The 16,222-nt window shown below is 45.3% G+C and overlaps 3 protein-coding genes across 17 annotated transcripts; all 3 read left to right on the top strand.

Moving 5' to 3' along the window:
* Positions 1 to 65: 65 nt before the first annotated feature.
* Positions 66 to 2,712, top strand: LOC120447638 (protein ROP). The gene has a single exon (XM_039629145.2). The coding sequence runs from the start codon at positions 247 to 249 to the stop codon at positions 2,038 to 2,040; it is 1,794 nt and encodes a 597-aa protein (XP_039485079.1). The 5' UTR covers positions 66 to 246; the 3' UTR covers positions 2,041 to 2,712.
* Positions 2,713 to 2,985: 273 nt separating this feature from the next.
* Positions 2,986 to 4,177, top strand: LOC120447640 (replication factor C subunit 2). The gene is made up of 2 exons (XM_039629148.2): positions 2,986 to 3,232; positions 3,285 to 4,177. The coding sequence occupies exons 1-2, from the start codon at positions 3,068 to 3,070 to the stop codon at positions 4,113 to 4,115; spliced, it is 996 nt and encodes a 331-aa protein (XP_039485082.1). The 5' UTR covers positions 2,986 to 3,067; the 3' UTR covers positions 4,116 to 4,177.
* A 244-nt stretch (positions 4,178 to 4,421) lies between these two features.
* LOC120447455 (ensconsin) lies at positions 4,422 to 16,137 on the top strand. 15 transcript variants are annotated; one of them, XM_039628811.2, is made up of 16 exons: positions 4,422 to 4,571; positions 5,207 to 5,260; positions 5,383 to 5,490; positions 6,933 to 7,180; positions 7,240 to 7,379; positions 7,859 to 7,974; positions 8,451 to 8,708; positions 9,325 to 9,465; positions 10,167 to 10,832; positions 11,978 to 12,151; positions 12,210 to 12,379; positions 12,439 to 13,260; positions 13,333 to 13,563; positions 13,624 to 13,988; positions 14,046 to 14,206; positions 14,270 to 16,137. In XM_039628811.2, the coding sequence occupies exons 1-16, from the start codon at positions 4,523 to 4,525 to the stop codon at positions 14,284 to 14,286; spliced, it is 3,720 nt and encodes a 1,239-aa protein (XP_039484745.1). In that variant the 5' UTR covers positions 4,422 to 4,522; the 3' UTR covers positions 14,287 to 16,137. The 15 variants fall into 15 exon arrangements, with proteins under 15 accessions (XP_039484745.1, XP_039484747.1, XP_039484746.1 ...); XM_039628814.2 differs by having other exon boundaries at positions 4,423 to 4,571; positions 10,167 to 10,526; XM_039628813.2 differs by lacking the exon at positions 5,383 to 5,490.
* The last annotated feature ends 85 nt before the right edge of the window (positions 16,138 to 16,222 follow it).

The raw sequence follows: 16,222 nt of genomic DNA, 5'->3' as shown, positions 1-16,222 counted from the left end.
TGTGCGTCTAGGCTAACCAGTAGTATCGATATCAACTACCTTTGGCCATACATTTTGGCCATCACTAAGGCTAAGTCATCAAACGAAAAAAATACAGAAAAATTGGCCAAGGAATAGATAAAATTCGCCAAGTCAAGTTAACGCACGCGAAAACGCGAAAAAAAACAAGCTAAAAAGACATATTTGCACGCAGTGTGTTCATTATCGAGTTGCCTTTGCGCCCGTGACCAATAAAACGCAGTGAAAATGGCCTTGAAAGTGCTGGTGGGCCAGAAGCTGATGAACGAGGTGGTGAAGTACAAGCCTCCACCACCCAAAAAGCAGGGCGTTACGTCCGCCGCGGGGGCGGGGGGCATGGAGTGGAGGGTGCTGGTGGTGGACAAGCTGGGTATGCGCATGGTCTCCGCCTGCACCAAGATGCACGAGATCAGCGCCGAGGGCATCACCCTGGTGGAGGACATCAACAAGAAGCGTGAGCCCCTGCCCACCATGGACGCCATCTACCTGATTACGCCGTCGGATGAGTCAGTGCGCGGTCTGATTCGAGACTTCGAGAACCCAGCTCGACCCATGTATCGCTATGCTCATGTTTTCTTCACCGAAGTCTGTCCCGAGGAGCTCTTCAATGATCTGTGCAAGTCATGCGCCGCGGGAAAGATCAAGACTCTGAAGGAGATCAACATTGCATTTTTGCCCTACGAATGCCAGGTGTTCTCGCTGGACTCGCCGGACACATTCCAATGCCTCTACTCGCCGGCCTTTGCCTCCATTCGCAGCAAGCACATCGAGCGCATTGCCGAGCAAATAGCCACACTGTGCGCTACTCTCGGGGAATACCCGAATGTGCGCTACCGCAGCGACTGGGACAGGAACATCGATCTGGCCGCGTCTGTGCAGCAGAAGCTGGACGCCTACAAGGCCGACGATGCCACCATGGGCGAGGGACCCGAGAAGGCTCGATCTCAGCTGCTAATCCTGGATCGCGGCTTCGACTGTGTGTCGCCACTGCTGCACGAGCTCACGCTCCAGGCCATGGCCTACGATTTGCTACCCATCGTCAACGATGTCTATCGCTACACGCCCGGCCCCAATCAGCCGGATAAAGAGGTGCTGCTCGACGAAAACGACGACTTGTGGGTGGAGCTGCGTCACGAGCATATCGCTGTTGTATCCACACAGGTGACTCAGAACCTGAAGAAATTCACCGACTCGAAGCGCATGGGCTCGGCCGACAAGTCGTCGATGCGCGATCTCTCGCAAATGATCAAGAAGATGCCGCAGTACCAGAAGGAACTGTCCAAGTACTCCACCCATTTGCATTTGGCCGAGGACTGCATGAAGTCCTACCAGAACTACGTGGACAAATTGTGCCGCGTCGAACAGGATCTGGCCATGGGCACGGACGCCGAGGGCGAGAAGATCAAGGATCATATGCGCAACATTGTGCCCATCTTGCTAGATGCCAATGTCTCGAACTATGACAAAGTTCGCATCATTGCACTCTATGTCATGATCAAGAACGGAATTTCCGAGGAGAACCTGACCAAGCTGTTCACGCATGCCCAGCTGTCGCCGAAGGATCAGGATATGGTGCGTAACCTTAGTTGCTTGGGCATCAATGTCATTGCAGATTCGCGTAAGAAGCAGTACTCGGTGCCGCGCAAGGAGCGCACCACAGAAAGCACCTACCAGATGTCCCGCTGGACCCCGGTGATCAAGGACATCATGGAGGATTGCATAGAGGATAAGCTCGATCTCCGCCACTTCCCCTTCCTCGAGGGCAGGGCACAGAATACCAATTATCATGCCCCAACCAGTGCCCGCTATGGTCACTGGCACAAGGACAAGGGCCAGGCGCAGGTGAAGAACGTGCCCAGGCTCATTGTCTTCATCGTGGGCGGCGTGAGTATGTCCGAGATGCGGTGCGCCTACGAGGTGACCAATGCGGTTCGCAATTGGGAAGTCCTTGTGGGCTCCTCTCACATCCTGTCGCCAGAAATATTCCTCAGCGATTTGGGTAGTCTCTCGAAGGAGGACTAAAGAGCTAATTGGGTCATATTCTTGTTAATGATTTTGTCACATTTATCGTGTTTAAAAATAGTTTGTTATTCCTTACCGAAGGTTCAAAATGATTCCTTAAGAAATTATTATACTAATTACATATTGCAATATATATTAAAAATACAATACATAAATTATATACGCATTACATAATATATTACAAATATATAGTATTTTACTCTTAGCCGAATATAAATAAATATTAACTTCAATAATACGCGTAGTATTATTTCAATTAAGCCCCTATACTGGCTCATATACTGTAGTACGAAATGTAGTAGAAAACACGGGTCACGGATTTCACAGCACCATAAAATATTCACCTCGGATTGCAAAAATGTTAAATGTATTTCCGAATTAGTCAAATTGATAAAGTTATGGATGAGCCTGTGGAAAAAGACACACATATTCGGCAAAATGACATAAGAAAATATTGAAATGTTAACACTAAAGATAAATTATTGAATTATTGAACCAAGTTATCTTACGATCCGAATACTTTTCAAAAACCTATGATATACTTTGAAATTGGTCAATGATCGTATAATATAATTCGAACTATCTTAAAATGCAAGTTCAAATTTTCGGCACCCGATGCATCTTAATGTATTGTAATTTCTTCAATACCCAATAAAGCTTACCAAAAAAATATCAAATTGTTTCAAAATTTAATTGAACTTTTTAGTTTGAGTACTTACGTACCTCTGATTTGCAAACCTCATATATGTACATTTTACATTGTACACAAGAAAAACTACAATCATTTTTTTAGGTTGTGGTGTTAACGTGTGTTTTCTAAATTTTTATAATTTTTCATAATTTTATAAACTAAACTTTATTTTGATATTTTTAATACGAATATTTATTCTTATCGATAATTATCAGTAAATCGATTAGTTTAAGAAAAATACCAGGACAAATCGTTCTGTTTTGGCGCCCAAGATACGGTCACACTGCAGCCCCACGCTTAAATTTGTTTGTGCGAATTCGTGAAATTGCACATAAAATGCCGGAAAACCCAGCTATTACAGCGGACGACAAGCGCAGTCACTTGCCCTGGATTGAGAAGTACCGCCCCGCAAAGTTCAAGGAGATAGTGGGAAATGAGGATACCGTAGCAAGACTGTCCGTCTTTGCCACCCAGGGAAATGCACCCAATATAATCATTGCCGTGAGTTTGTGTGCACTGAAAGATGTTAGGAGGTACTAATGGTGATCTATAGGGACCTCCTGGTGTGGGCAAGACAACCACCATACAGTGTCTGGCCAGGATTCTCCTCGGAGACAGCTACAAGGAGGCTGTCCTCGAGCTAAATGCCTCCAATGAGCGAGGAATCGATGTGGTCCGCAACAAGATCAAGATGTTTGCCCAGCAAAAGGTGACACTGCCACGGGGCAGGCACAAGATTGTGATTCTGGACGAGGCTGACAGCATGACGGAGGGCGCCCAGCAGGCACTGCGCCGGACCATGGAGATCTACAGCAGTACTACGCGTTTCGCCCTGGCCTGCAACACCAGCGAGAAGATCATAGAACCTATCCAGTCCCGCTGCGCCATGCTGCGATTCACCAAGCTATCTGATGCGCAAGTTCTGGCCAAGCTCATCGAGGTGGCCAAGTGGGAGAAGCTTAACTACACGGAGGACGGACTGGAGGCCATCGTGTTCACCGCCCAAGGTGACATGCGACAGGGGCTGAACAACCTGCAATCCACCGCCCAGGGATTTGGCGACATCACCGCCGAAAACGTCTTTAAGGTCTGCGACGAGCCGCATCCGAAGCTCCTGGAGGAGATGATCCACCATTGCGCTGCCAATGACATACACAAAGCCTACAAAATTCTGGCCAAGCTGTGGAAGCTTGGATACTCGCCAGAGGACATCATTGGAAACATATTCCGCGTCTGCAAGCGCATCAACATTGACGAGCACATGAAGCTGGACTTTATCCGGGAGATCGGCATCACGCACATGAAGATTGTCGATGGGATCAATTCGCTGCTGCAGCTCACCGCCCTTCTGGCCAAACTCTGCATTGCCGCCGAGAAGCATTAGGTTTTTTATGAACTATAGTATTAGACATCTCACAGATAAATAAAAACAAAAACTAAAAAGTCCTTTTAAGTAGTTAATACCTGTGTACCTAAATTTGCAATTGTGTACCGTTAGTTAACAGAGTCTGTTATTCGCTCTGTCGGTGTACTTGGAGTATACCGTCCCAATTGGAGTAATATTTCTTTGTTTTCTTAAAGTCGCAAGCTGAAATTATCATGTAACATTTGGAAATGTAGTTATAGAACTGAATATTTATTAATAAGAATACAAATAAACTAACAAATAAGTTTAACATTTCTGGTATTTTCCTAGAAAGCACAAGTATATTCGGTGCGACCGCATTGAATGGTTTATCGCAGCAGCACAGAGCTGGCCACACTGTTTGCAGCGCTAAAGTAAAGTGAAATATGGCGAGTCTTGGGGGCCAACACGGAAATATTTCGACTAATCCAGAAGGTACGCATTGAAAACAGCCCGCTGCGAGTGCGAAATCGAAGGACAAAACCCACCGCGTCCAATGCGATCGAAAATCGGCCAGGATCTACGCGTTTTCGGGGCATTTTCAGTGGCCAAAAAGTGCTGGTCGACTGCGCAGCAAAACGGCACTCACACCACGGCCAAAAAGCAAAATCGGAGTGAAGAGAGAAAAACGAAGAAAAAAAAAAAACAGCGAGGCGAGAGACAGAGAAAAGAAAAGCCGAGAAGCCAAAAGTGTCTGCCCCCTAGAAATGGGTGGATATATGTATTTCGAGTTCCCCCGATTCCGAACCGGAGTTTTGAGTTTATAAATAAGTTCCAGTCGGAAAAGTCGGTGGAACAAGGGAGAGGGAAACATACATTATTTTCCCGTACTTCTCTCTGTCTCTCTCGCTTCGTCATCGCAGCTGCTGCCGTGCGCTTGTGTGCGTGCGTGTGTGTGTGTGTTTTTGTGTCCCCCTCCTTCCTCGCTCTTTCGCCTTCTTGTCACCTTTCCTTTTTGCCAAAACGCAACGGCAATTGATTTTCCCCGCACGAAAACCAAAAGTCCGTGTAAAACTCCGGAAAATCGCAGCCAATCTCAACAGTCCATTTTTCTCGTCCTTCTTTTGCAGTGGAAAACACAGCCAAGCGACCGGAAAGTCGCGAGGGCAGCGCCGAGCGAAAAGGTAAGCCTTCTATGCGGATTATCTCGCGGGTTACATAAAATCGGCAACGACACCAATGTATATCTCACATACGCACCATATATGTAATCGCTTTAACATCACCTATAACTCGAACCATATAGCCCACGCATTCGCACCTGCCAAGATCTCGGGCTGCAGCGCCGGCGCAACCTTGCATTGGTTCGCCCAGGTGGGCGGTCAAATCTCCGCCAGCGAAGACGACTCTCAAGGTAGTTGGCATTCCATTCAGGCTGCTCTAAAGTCTTCCACAGCCACGCCCCGAACTGTTCCGCCTCCAAAACGAATGCTCTGAATGCTTGCCGCATGATCTCACTAACAAATAAGCTCCATAGTCCGCCTTATCGCGATTTTAACCCACAGAATACCACTGTCACTGGTCTATTTGCAAGTTTTTCAGTACCGCTTTTCTAATATGAAAATCATCTTATCTATATCAACCAGTGACACACTTTATGTCTTCAGTAGGTTTTAACTGTCTAGAAGTCACTTACTAAAGTGAGTTCACAAAAACCCAAAGCATCTCGAATTTAATATCTAAAAGATTAAAATGTTATATCTGGACTAAAGGTCTAGCTTGTTTTCAGAAGCCAAATGAAATATTCAAACTCTAAATAGAACAACTTTTAAAATATGCATAGTCATATTAGACTACATCATTGTGAGACTGCAAAACAAGGAGTGATTAAGTTATTGAGAATTTGAATTAAATGACAGTGTTCTTAAAGATTGATTAAGTGAAAGTTAATATTTGTTTTGTAATATCTTAAAAAAGTAATTCAAAAGACACGCCTCAATTTGAAATTTCACCCAAAATGGGAATGAAAGTACCCAATAAATGGGTAATGGATTTTATCAAGCGAAAAATCAATTGCAACATTCTTGGCTTTCCAAAAACACAAGTAAATTGAGAGTACAGTGGGTTAAAATCCAGAAAAATTCGACTGCGACCTTGGCAGCTGATAATTTCTCATTTGTAAGATATTTTCACACCTGTAACAAGCAAAAACATTGACTTGCAGTTGTTCCTTTGTCGTCTTACTTACGTCATGGAATTCCAAAAATATCTTAACCGATAAGGCGATAAGAGCCGGTTCCCAGCTCGATTATGCAGACTTAGGCAGCCAAACCGCATGCTACCAATATTATTGATATTATTGTTTATTTTTTGCACTTTTCCGCCTCAATGTCATTTCAATAGAACAAAATGTGCGCTTGCATTAGCCATTTGCTTTCTATATTCCTTTTATTATTTTTCATTTTTTTTTTTGTTCGCCCATTTTGCACATAGGCAAATTTGAAGCGGGGGCGGCGGCATTGTTGTCCGTGTGTTTGTGCCATATTTGCCATTGTTGCTGCTGCTAGTTTGTCAATTGACCCACAAACTGCGAATGTACATCGTCGATGACGTCAGTGCTCGGCTCTCGTGTAAATAACTCGCCGGCAAAAGTCGAAAAATGGGGTATAATACTATACATATTAAGCAGATATTTATCGATTTTTGTTTGGGCCACAGGTAGCAACTGCTGAAAATATTCCCCAGTTTTATTTGCTTGCGAACCGTAACTTGTTTATCCAAATTCAATTTATGCCCTTATAAGTATGTGCGAATTCGAATCTCTATTCATTTTGCTACGCTTTTTAGCGTCCAAAGACCGTGAGGAGAAACTAAAATATGCCCGCGATCGCCAAAATGAGGAGCGCCACCGGAAGATCGAGGAGCTGCGCGCCCAGGCGGAGGCCGCCCAGCGGTACCGTGAACAAAAAGAGGAGGAGCGCCGTCGACGCATCGAGGAGATACGTACCCGGGACACAGAGAAGCGCCACCAGGTGGAGGAGCGCAAGAAGGCCATCTTTGAGGCCGAGAAGGAGCGTCGCGAGTACATCCTCAAAAAGAATCAGGTGCGTTATTGCTTTCATTCCATTATACTCTTACTAATCCATATATGATTCTCCTACAGGAACGCGAATCCCGGATAGAATACAGAAAGCGGGACAAAAACTCCAACGGCTTCGCTTTCGGCTCCTCGACTCCCCGCCTGCTGGATGTGCCCGCGGATTATGGTCTGGTATCGCCCAGTACCTTTTGGGGTCAGCGGAGGTGAGATCCGAATGAAAGTTATCTGAGCACAAAGCCAAAAGCTCACACAGAACGCACACTTATGTATTGCCATTCATGGCTATCTAGACTAGTATTCTGGCCGATTTCGTATGTGTTCTGTGCTGCACATGACTAATTATCGCTATAATCTGATTGACATGCTAAATTAGAGCCTAGACATTTCATTACTTAATTATTTTTATCAGTTCTTGAACTTTTAATGACGAAATTGTTTGCCAATTAGTTTAAATCATAATTCATATTAATACTGACTTAGTATATGACTCGAAATGAAAGCAAATAACTGGCTAACGTGAAAGTAAATATCGTTAACTAGGAGCCAATCAATTTTTGCGAAAGAAAACAATTGCACAATTCACAAGATTGCAAATACTTAATTGTTTTATAACAACGTAGAAAGCTTATATGTTTGGCTAAGATCTTTGATTAAGAGTACTAAACAGTAGTTTTCCTTGCAGGTCCACATCTATATCGAACGTAGCGGGCGCCTCGCTCACACGTCGAAGTTCAGAGCGTGAACTTGCCGACAGTGGTGCTAAGAAGCGTGCCTCCTCATCGACGGACCGACAAGATGGTGAGTCGCGATGCCCCCGGCGGCACTTGAATCACCCCCGAAACAGATATACTATACACACACACTCTTGAACACTCCACACTCGCTGAGACACCAGACACACATAATGAGATTAAATTTTACTTTGCAGTTATCGTTATCGTTACCTTAGACACTCGTAAATCTTGTAATTGACAAGTCCCAGTTATTGTTTACATGTGTCCCCGCAAACCGGAGATTTCAATAACCCTCTACTATGTTATCTCCCACTGTGCCCAGTTGGTGTACATGTGAATTACTTGTATTAGATATATATAGATACAAATCCCTAGCACCCACAGACTTCTCACACGGCACGATCACTTTTGCTCCCTTCTTCCTTTTTTTATATTTTTTTTCCAATATGATTTGCACCCAAAAGCAAACAGCAATCACACCTCTGTAACGTTCACTTCTATATTTGAAACAAATTCGAAAAAACTACCGACTCCACACAGATCACCGACGCAAGTCTTCCTCCATGTACGAGGTGTTCAATTGGGGCTATTCCAATGACGAGCCGCCCAAGCGATTCTCGCTCTCCATCGCCGGCAGCGAGATAAATATCGATGGGCCGGCCAATCCCAATCCGCCGCCCACTTCCAAACAAACAGCCAACGCGCACAGACCTACAAATCTCACAACAACCACAGCAACAACAAGCACCACAACTGCAGGCCACAACAACTTTAACAACCATAACTCGTATCGTAAGGGTGAGGGTTCTTCTACTCTTCTCAGCTCCTCCTCGTTCTTAACCCCTCTCGTTCTGACTCCGTTTTTTTTGTTTTTGTTTTGCCGTAACCCCAAATGCCAAACCTAACCCTGTATTCGTAACCCCGCCGTAAGCTCGTAACTCTCGTTGTCTCTTACCCCCGTAACCCAAACCAATGGCATGTCTTGAGCTCCTCAGTTTTGCATGATGTTTTTACGCCAGATTACCCCAGATTGTACAGATCCCAAGCGCTCTTCGTTGAAGCTAACCCCTCGAAAGCAGCGTCGACCGTCTGTAAAGAATTCAACGTAGATCCCCAACAGCATGGTTATTTTGTACACAAAGTGTTTACACTGGCTGACTTTTGATTAACAATTCATGTTCTACAATTCGCTTTAAATATCAAACTTAGATTAGCTAATCCCAGTGTAAGCACTTCAGTTTTAGCTATTTCGCTTTTGGTTTCTATCGTTCCTAGAAATTAAGTTTTTTCATATATAGTTTTGAGGCCGAAATCGCAAGTGAATCATTTCGGCAGTTGCATCTTAAAATCGAATATCAAAATCCAAAATCATGTACAAAACAAAAACCAACAACCCAAAACCCGAATATTGCAGAAGATAGCGTTGACTCATCACCCATGGTGTTCCGAAGCGTTTACCGCAGGAAAACGGACCTCATGCCGACAATACCCAGCCCCCGAGACGGGCATTATGGTTCGCGAGGCTCCCTGAGCTCCACGCCGGCCAGAACCCCAGGTAAGACCCAGCCAACCGATCCTCTAGCCCATCCAACCAACACACTCCCATAGCTATCAGAATCATGCTCATCCAGCGATCAGCTTCATCGTCTAGCTACGCATCATCAGCTCTTCATTCGACATCCCTCCATCCGATTAGTTGTGTTTTCTTTTGGTTTAGCCCATTCCGGACCAAGAGTTGCCCCTAGCCCCTGACTTTTTACTGTCGATACCCGGGTTCTTTGCCGCTTCGGCAGACATATAGTGAGAAAATATGGAACACCTTCTCTTCCAGGCACCCGAAAACACCAGAACTTTATTCCACGCACTTGATTGAAACACACTGTAAAAAACACACACCAGCCACCTGAACACACCTTCTTTCAAAACACACCTTGTACACACCATTTTGTAGACCAGTTTGTCCACATCTTTTTGTGAAGTTTTCCTGTGATTGCAGTTGCGTTCGAAATAGTCAAGTCAATTTGCTTCTGAAATATAACTACATCTTATTATTTTATAAAAGTTTTACCAGTACTTTTTGTGTCTTACTGATTTTCATATGATAATCAATATAATTAAGTGTATTTTTCAAAGTCCTCGAATATTATTTCGAACGCAACCGTGAGTAGTTAAGCGTAGCTCCCTAAGGATCCGCAGCCAGAGCCAGGCTCAAAAAAAGATTCACGAAACCAATTTCAACTTTCAACTGAACCGCAGGACGGGCCTACTCGATGAACCGCTTGGACCAGCTGGCGCAGCCGATACGCCGGAATGGGGAGCACATGCGGGCGATTCTGGAACGGGAGCGCCGCGAGCGGGAGCTGGAGATGCTGGACGAGACCGCCTCGCTGGGCGGAGGAGGGGGGCGACGCGGTGCGGGGTCCAGCGCCCGTGCACGGCGTGCGGGTAGCGCCGGAAGCGGCAGCTCCAGTGCCGCCGGCATAATGTCCCGCAGCATGACACACCTGGCCGGAGGAGGTGGGCAACGGGAACGCGGAAAGTACTCGCTGGGAGGCGGCATATCGACCAGCTTCCGGCCGCTGGCCAGCGGAGCCGGAGGGCAGCGGGACTCCACCAGTAAGAGCATGTCACAGATTAGCAGTTGGTCGGTTTATGGCAGCACAGCACCACAGCAACCACCACCCAACCACCTGCACCACCTGCGCCAGTCCACACTCGGCCTGCAAACTGCGGCAACTAAGAAATACCTCCAGTCATCATTTGCCTCAGCCTCATCCTTCAACTCTGCATCCTTCCGCGCGAACGCGACTGGGCGTGGCCGGCAGCAGCAATATGCGATCTCTACTAACCCCCACCGTTTTCTCGATCTCGATCCCAACTCATTGTTGCTCATGAACTCTGCTAGTTTGTTAGTGAATGCAGGTGTGTGCGATTTAAACAAAAACCTAAATTACAACCAAACATCTCGAACTACCAACCAATCAAAAAAAAACACCAATCCAAGAACACACTAGCACCACCACCACACACTACTCACTAAATCTAAAATCTTAAATCTAAATCCTCCGATTGCGTATAGCGTTGTAGCCATCTACCCATTTACTCGAGTACTTACTGATAGTCCCCACTGCAAACCACTAGAACAACAACTCGCGCACCGAAATTGGCTAACTTGAACTTTCACCACACTCCAAAAATCAAACTCGTACACCCGCATAGGCTTTGGTTACCCGGTTCCCTCGGTGCATAGAGGACATACGAAGAACGACCGATCGAGGTTGTCTTTAGTTCATTTGAGCAGCAATTTGTGATCCACTTCCCATCTCTCATGCGGTTTATAAAACCTTTGATGCAAGTCATCAGTTCCATCCGCAAGTCCGTTCATGTGATATTACCACATGGTGTTTTCATATGATTCGATTTAAAGAAAACATTTAAGAAACGTAATGGTTTTTAAACCGCCGTGTTTGTCAAAATTCCAAAATAATTCGAGATCATCACCATCACATTATCATATTAGATCCTTTTTGGAGCTTCCCTGGCCCATATTGTTTGCTGCCTGTCGCCGTCTGTCGGTCGTTTCGTTCGTATGTATCCATAGTTACACTTGCTTCGGTCGGGTCTTATTTCATGGTGATGCGATACCTACATTTATTTAATTGTTATCATTATTATCATTTTGATTTCTTTTTATTTAACATTTTAGCCATATCATAACATTGAATACGCATATAAACATAAGTATTTATGGGCTCAGTTGAGCCGGTGTACTAGGTATATGATCTTAGTTCATTGGTTTTATGTTCTGTATCCTCATTATGTTCGCTCGCTATATGTGTAAGAATTGGAAACTATATATCTTGTCTGTTGGTACTTTGGTTAACTTGTGTCCTACATTTGGTTTTGTGTTTCCCTGTGTTTCCCCCCTGCAATAATGGTACTCTGGTGACGGTCACTACTCACGTACGCTTTATTTGGTGCTCCACATAAGCTCATCCATATTGACACCCATTGCCCCCTGTAATCCCTCATTCCGTAACTGTTCTAACGATATCTGGAATCTCTAGGCTCGCGATCGGGAAATGCCACGCCCGGCGGACACTTCAATAGCTCAAGGCCCGGCAGCGCCATGTCCACATCGACAAACATGTCCACATCCGGGATGGTGCCCAGGCGACCTGCAACAGCACCCCGGAAACCGAGGCCCGCCAGTATCGCCGGAACGGGCATGTCCCTCGAGGGTAAGTCCACTTAAAGAACACTTAGAACAACAGATATAAAACCATCTAATCCTCGCAGAGATTAACAAACTCAAGAGGGATCAAAAGCCGCCCGTGAAGACGACAGCCGCCTCGCCATCCGCACAAACGACACCCAAACGAACTGCAAACCTGATGTCCACCTCCCTGATCGTGACCTCCAGCTCATCGCGGCTGAGCAGCGCCGAGAAGAAGACGCCATCGAAGCGGGTACGATTCTTAGTCCTTTAAAACCCATTACGTTTATTAAATCGTATTTTAATCTGTAGGAACCCCCGGTACCCAAGGCAGCATCAGCTTCAAAGGCTCTGCCAAGCCGCACGGCCAGTTCCGAGCGCATCAGTAGGCTTACCAAGGAACCGAAAACCAAGGATACCTCTGCAATGACTAGGTCAATGATTGTCACCAGCAGCAGTACCTCCACCATCACAAAAGCGGCTCCTGCCCCGGCTGCACCCGCTTCCGCTCCCGTTCCCGAGCAGAATGGTGTGGCCAAGGAGGTTGAGAAGACTCCGGCAGATGAGCCAGTTCCTGAGGCGGAAGTTCCTACCGAGGCTCCTGTTGCTGTTCCATCAGTGAGCAAGGCTGAGAAGGAAGCATTGAACACGGAGAAAACGGAGGAAGTGGCGCGTCAGGAGGAGGAGCAAACGTTAGTGGAGGAATCTGTCCCTGAGGCTTTGGTTACCTCAGTTAATGTAGAAGAAAAATCTGATGAGGGCACTGAGAAGGAGGTGCCTAAGCCGCAGGAGCAGGCTGTGCCCAAGAAACCGTCGCGCAGCAAGGAGAACTCCGAGGTGCGGGAACTGACCCCACCAGAGGGTGCTGATCTAATGACTGCTTCGATGATGGCCAAGAAGATCACGACCGAGGAGGAGGCCAAGGCCGCTTTGGCCGAGAGACGACGCCTGGCCCGCGAGGAGGCCGAACGACAGGCGGAATTAGAGCGCCAACGACTGGAGGCTGAACGCCTCGCAGAGATCAAAGCCCAAGAGGAGGAGGCGGAACGCCAACGCCTGTTTGAGGAGGAGTCCACTCGCCTGGCCGAGGAACAGCGTCGCGGGGAGGAGGAGCGCCTGCGCAAGGCCATCGAGGTAAGTTGGCGACGCCCAACCGGAAACAAAGAAAACAAAGGACACTAATTTATTACTCACTTCGCTTCACAGGAAGCCCAACAGCGTGAGGAAGAGGAGAAACGACGGCGCGAGGATGAGGAGAAACAGCGCGTGGAGCGAGAGGAGGCCGAGAAGAAGGCCAAGGAGGAGGCAGAGAAGCAGCGCGTCGAGGTGGCCGAGCGCCTAAAGCGGGAGGAGAAGGAGCGCGAGGAACGCCGCAAGCGCGTGGAGGCCATCATGCTGCGTACCCGCAAGGGAGGCGCTGCCACCACACCCTCGAAGGTAAGAACTAGCAGCACTTAATCTAAAATTTATTAAACGTATTAAAATGTCAATTTTCAGGACGCTAACGACAAAGCAGCTCCTGCCGCACCGGCTCCAGAGAATAATAGCAGCAGCAACAGTAGCGTCACCGGGAGCAGCAACAACTCGGCTGAGGGCTCGCCCAGCACAGCGGATTCCACACCAGCGCCAACGGCATCGGAAACTGTCCAGGAGCCTCCGAACAGCCAGGCGATGTATGAGCAATCGGTGCTAGACAAGGAGAACTCGCTCATCAACAGCTTCTCCACAATGATCATCGATGAGAATGCCAAGAACCTGCAGCAGGTGAGCAACGGCAAGTTGCTGGTGGACTTCGAGGGCACCAACGCTGTGCCGGCGGTTGCCAATGGCAATGGACACATCGAGAATGTCAACAACAAGAAGTGAGTGGAGAGAAGTGACTTACATTAAATTATTAATAACGTTAATGTACATTTTAGTGACATCAATCTGCTGCAGGACGTAGTCGCTCCGGTCGCCACCCAGCTGATAGACCTCAGCATCGAGTCACAAGATCTACACCTGAACAATAACAACAGCTTGCTGACGAGCACAGCGGCAACCACCACGCTAGTCACTGCTGATAGTCACGAGAATAAAGGTACCATTGATTTTATTTATTGCTCATAATAGTCCTTAATTGATATTGTTTTTACCAACTCAGATATATCGCTGCTGTGAATTGGATGAGGAAACTAAACTGATTGTTTTCTAAACCTAAATCTTGATATAGCTAAATGTGTGTGGAGTCGGAGTATTTATTTATAGGATGAGATCTATATAGGAATGCGAGTGGAGAGTGCGACAAATTATGGTTACTAAAAACAGGAAAACGTAAAAGCTTATAAAAACCTATATATTTAAACGTACACATTACATAGATAGATCTGAATCAGAATCAGAACGGGAGTAACGATAAGACCGATCCCGAGCAGCTGCAGATAAAAATTAGTTAAGAACTAAGACAAACCCTAAACCCAAAAAGAGAAAGCGTGAGATATGGAGGAGATCCTTCCCAGAGATCGGGGATCGTTTGCGAAGCAATTTAATATCAAAGAAATCTGTTTGTGAAGTACTACAACTAAGCTAAAACAAAAAAAGAACATTTGATGCAATTTTCGATTCGAATCGTTGCGTTTCGATCTAATATAATTACAAACTCGCTTCAAAAGTTGAAAGTGCATGCTTACATTGAGTATAACTTGAGCCAGAGAGCAGGATAATCGCCTGGGCCGACGACGAAGCAGCGTATATAATTGAAAATTATATAAAATTAGTAGACAAACCCCTAGTATAAACAACAACGCGAGATTCTTCGGGGCACCCAGATCAAATTGTGTGTGCCGGGTCCCGAGCAAGCAATAAAAGAATACGAAGACGCGGTATCCACATACCATTTACCCATCCACATATACAGCGCCTCACTGCTAGGAGGGCATCCGACGCCCCTCTTTATTTTTTTGCCCAACTTTGCACAGTTGTTTTGTAAGTTAAGTTTACTACGTTGAGCCAACGAATCGTGAGGTATTATTTATTAAAACAAAACGAAACAAACGAAAAAAAAATAGAAAAAGGAAATAAGGAAATTCAATTGAAATTATTTGCTGATACTGTTCGCAGTTAGTTGAGCAGATATATAGGTAGCCTGTAAACAATGAAACAATTACACGCGGATATATACACCCACTGTAATCACAGATGTCAGTGCTTGATATACACATGCCTAGGTCTAGTGGAAATGGCAGTTGTTGTACCACGTTGTACTATTTGTAGTAGGAGTCCCAAATCTGATTATGCTTATGTCACCACCCTTTATTATAGGAAAGTTCTCTGTATATTATTGCGTCTATTTTGCGTCTACGTATATATTTTTTGGTAAACGATTTTTTATATATATACACATTTATATTTGTAATTTGTATTTATCCATGTGCAAAAATAAATTATGATGATTATTTTTTAAAGAGTCGTCCCCCTCAAAAGCATGCAATAACAGAGTGTAAAAAATGAATCGATTTATATACAACATACATATAAAATATCATCCCCCATAGTCTACGAAACTCACAACACCCACTTGTATCTGAGCGAAAGGGCCTTAACAATTAGTAGGATGCATGATCGATGTAGATCGGTTGTAAAACAGATATAGCAGGCAGATCCGCATGCGAAAACCGTTAATAGAATAATATTATTATAATGGCAATATGTGTATGCAACTAATAAGCCCTAACTTCTAGTTAATTACTGCTTTCCTATGTTATAAACCTAATGGCGATATAATCAAAACAAAAGACAAGCCCACATAAGTCCAATGTGTATGCTACCAACATAACAAACCTTTAAAGATCAAGCTGAATTATGTATTTCTAATATTAAATATCACACACCAACACCCACACAGAAAACAACAAAAAAAAAACAAAAAACCGACACGACAAATAGAACAACAAATTATACAAGCAATTCCCCTATTTATTTAGAACCACACTGAAACACTAAAGAAATTCGCTTCTTATCGTAAAACAACAATTGCATAATTTATACGATTAAACAAAATATATATTTATGTGAATAAACTGTAACTAATTCTCAAGGCAACCAACCATTCAAATTC

The sequence above is a fragment of the Drosophila santomea genome, chromosome 3L (genome assembly GCF_016746245.2).
Source record: "Drosophila santomea strain STO CAGO 1482 chromosome 3L, Prin_Dsan_1.1, whole genome shotgun sequence".
Lineage (NCBI taxonomy): Eukaryota > Metazoa > Arthropoda > Insecta > Diptera > Drosophilidae > Drosophila > Drosophila santomea.
This window is presented reverse-complemented; position numbering and strand designations above follow the sequence as displayed.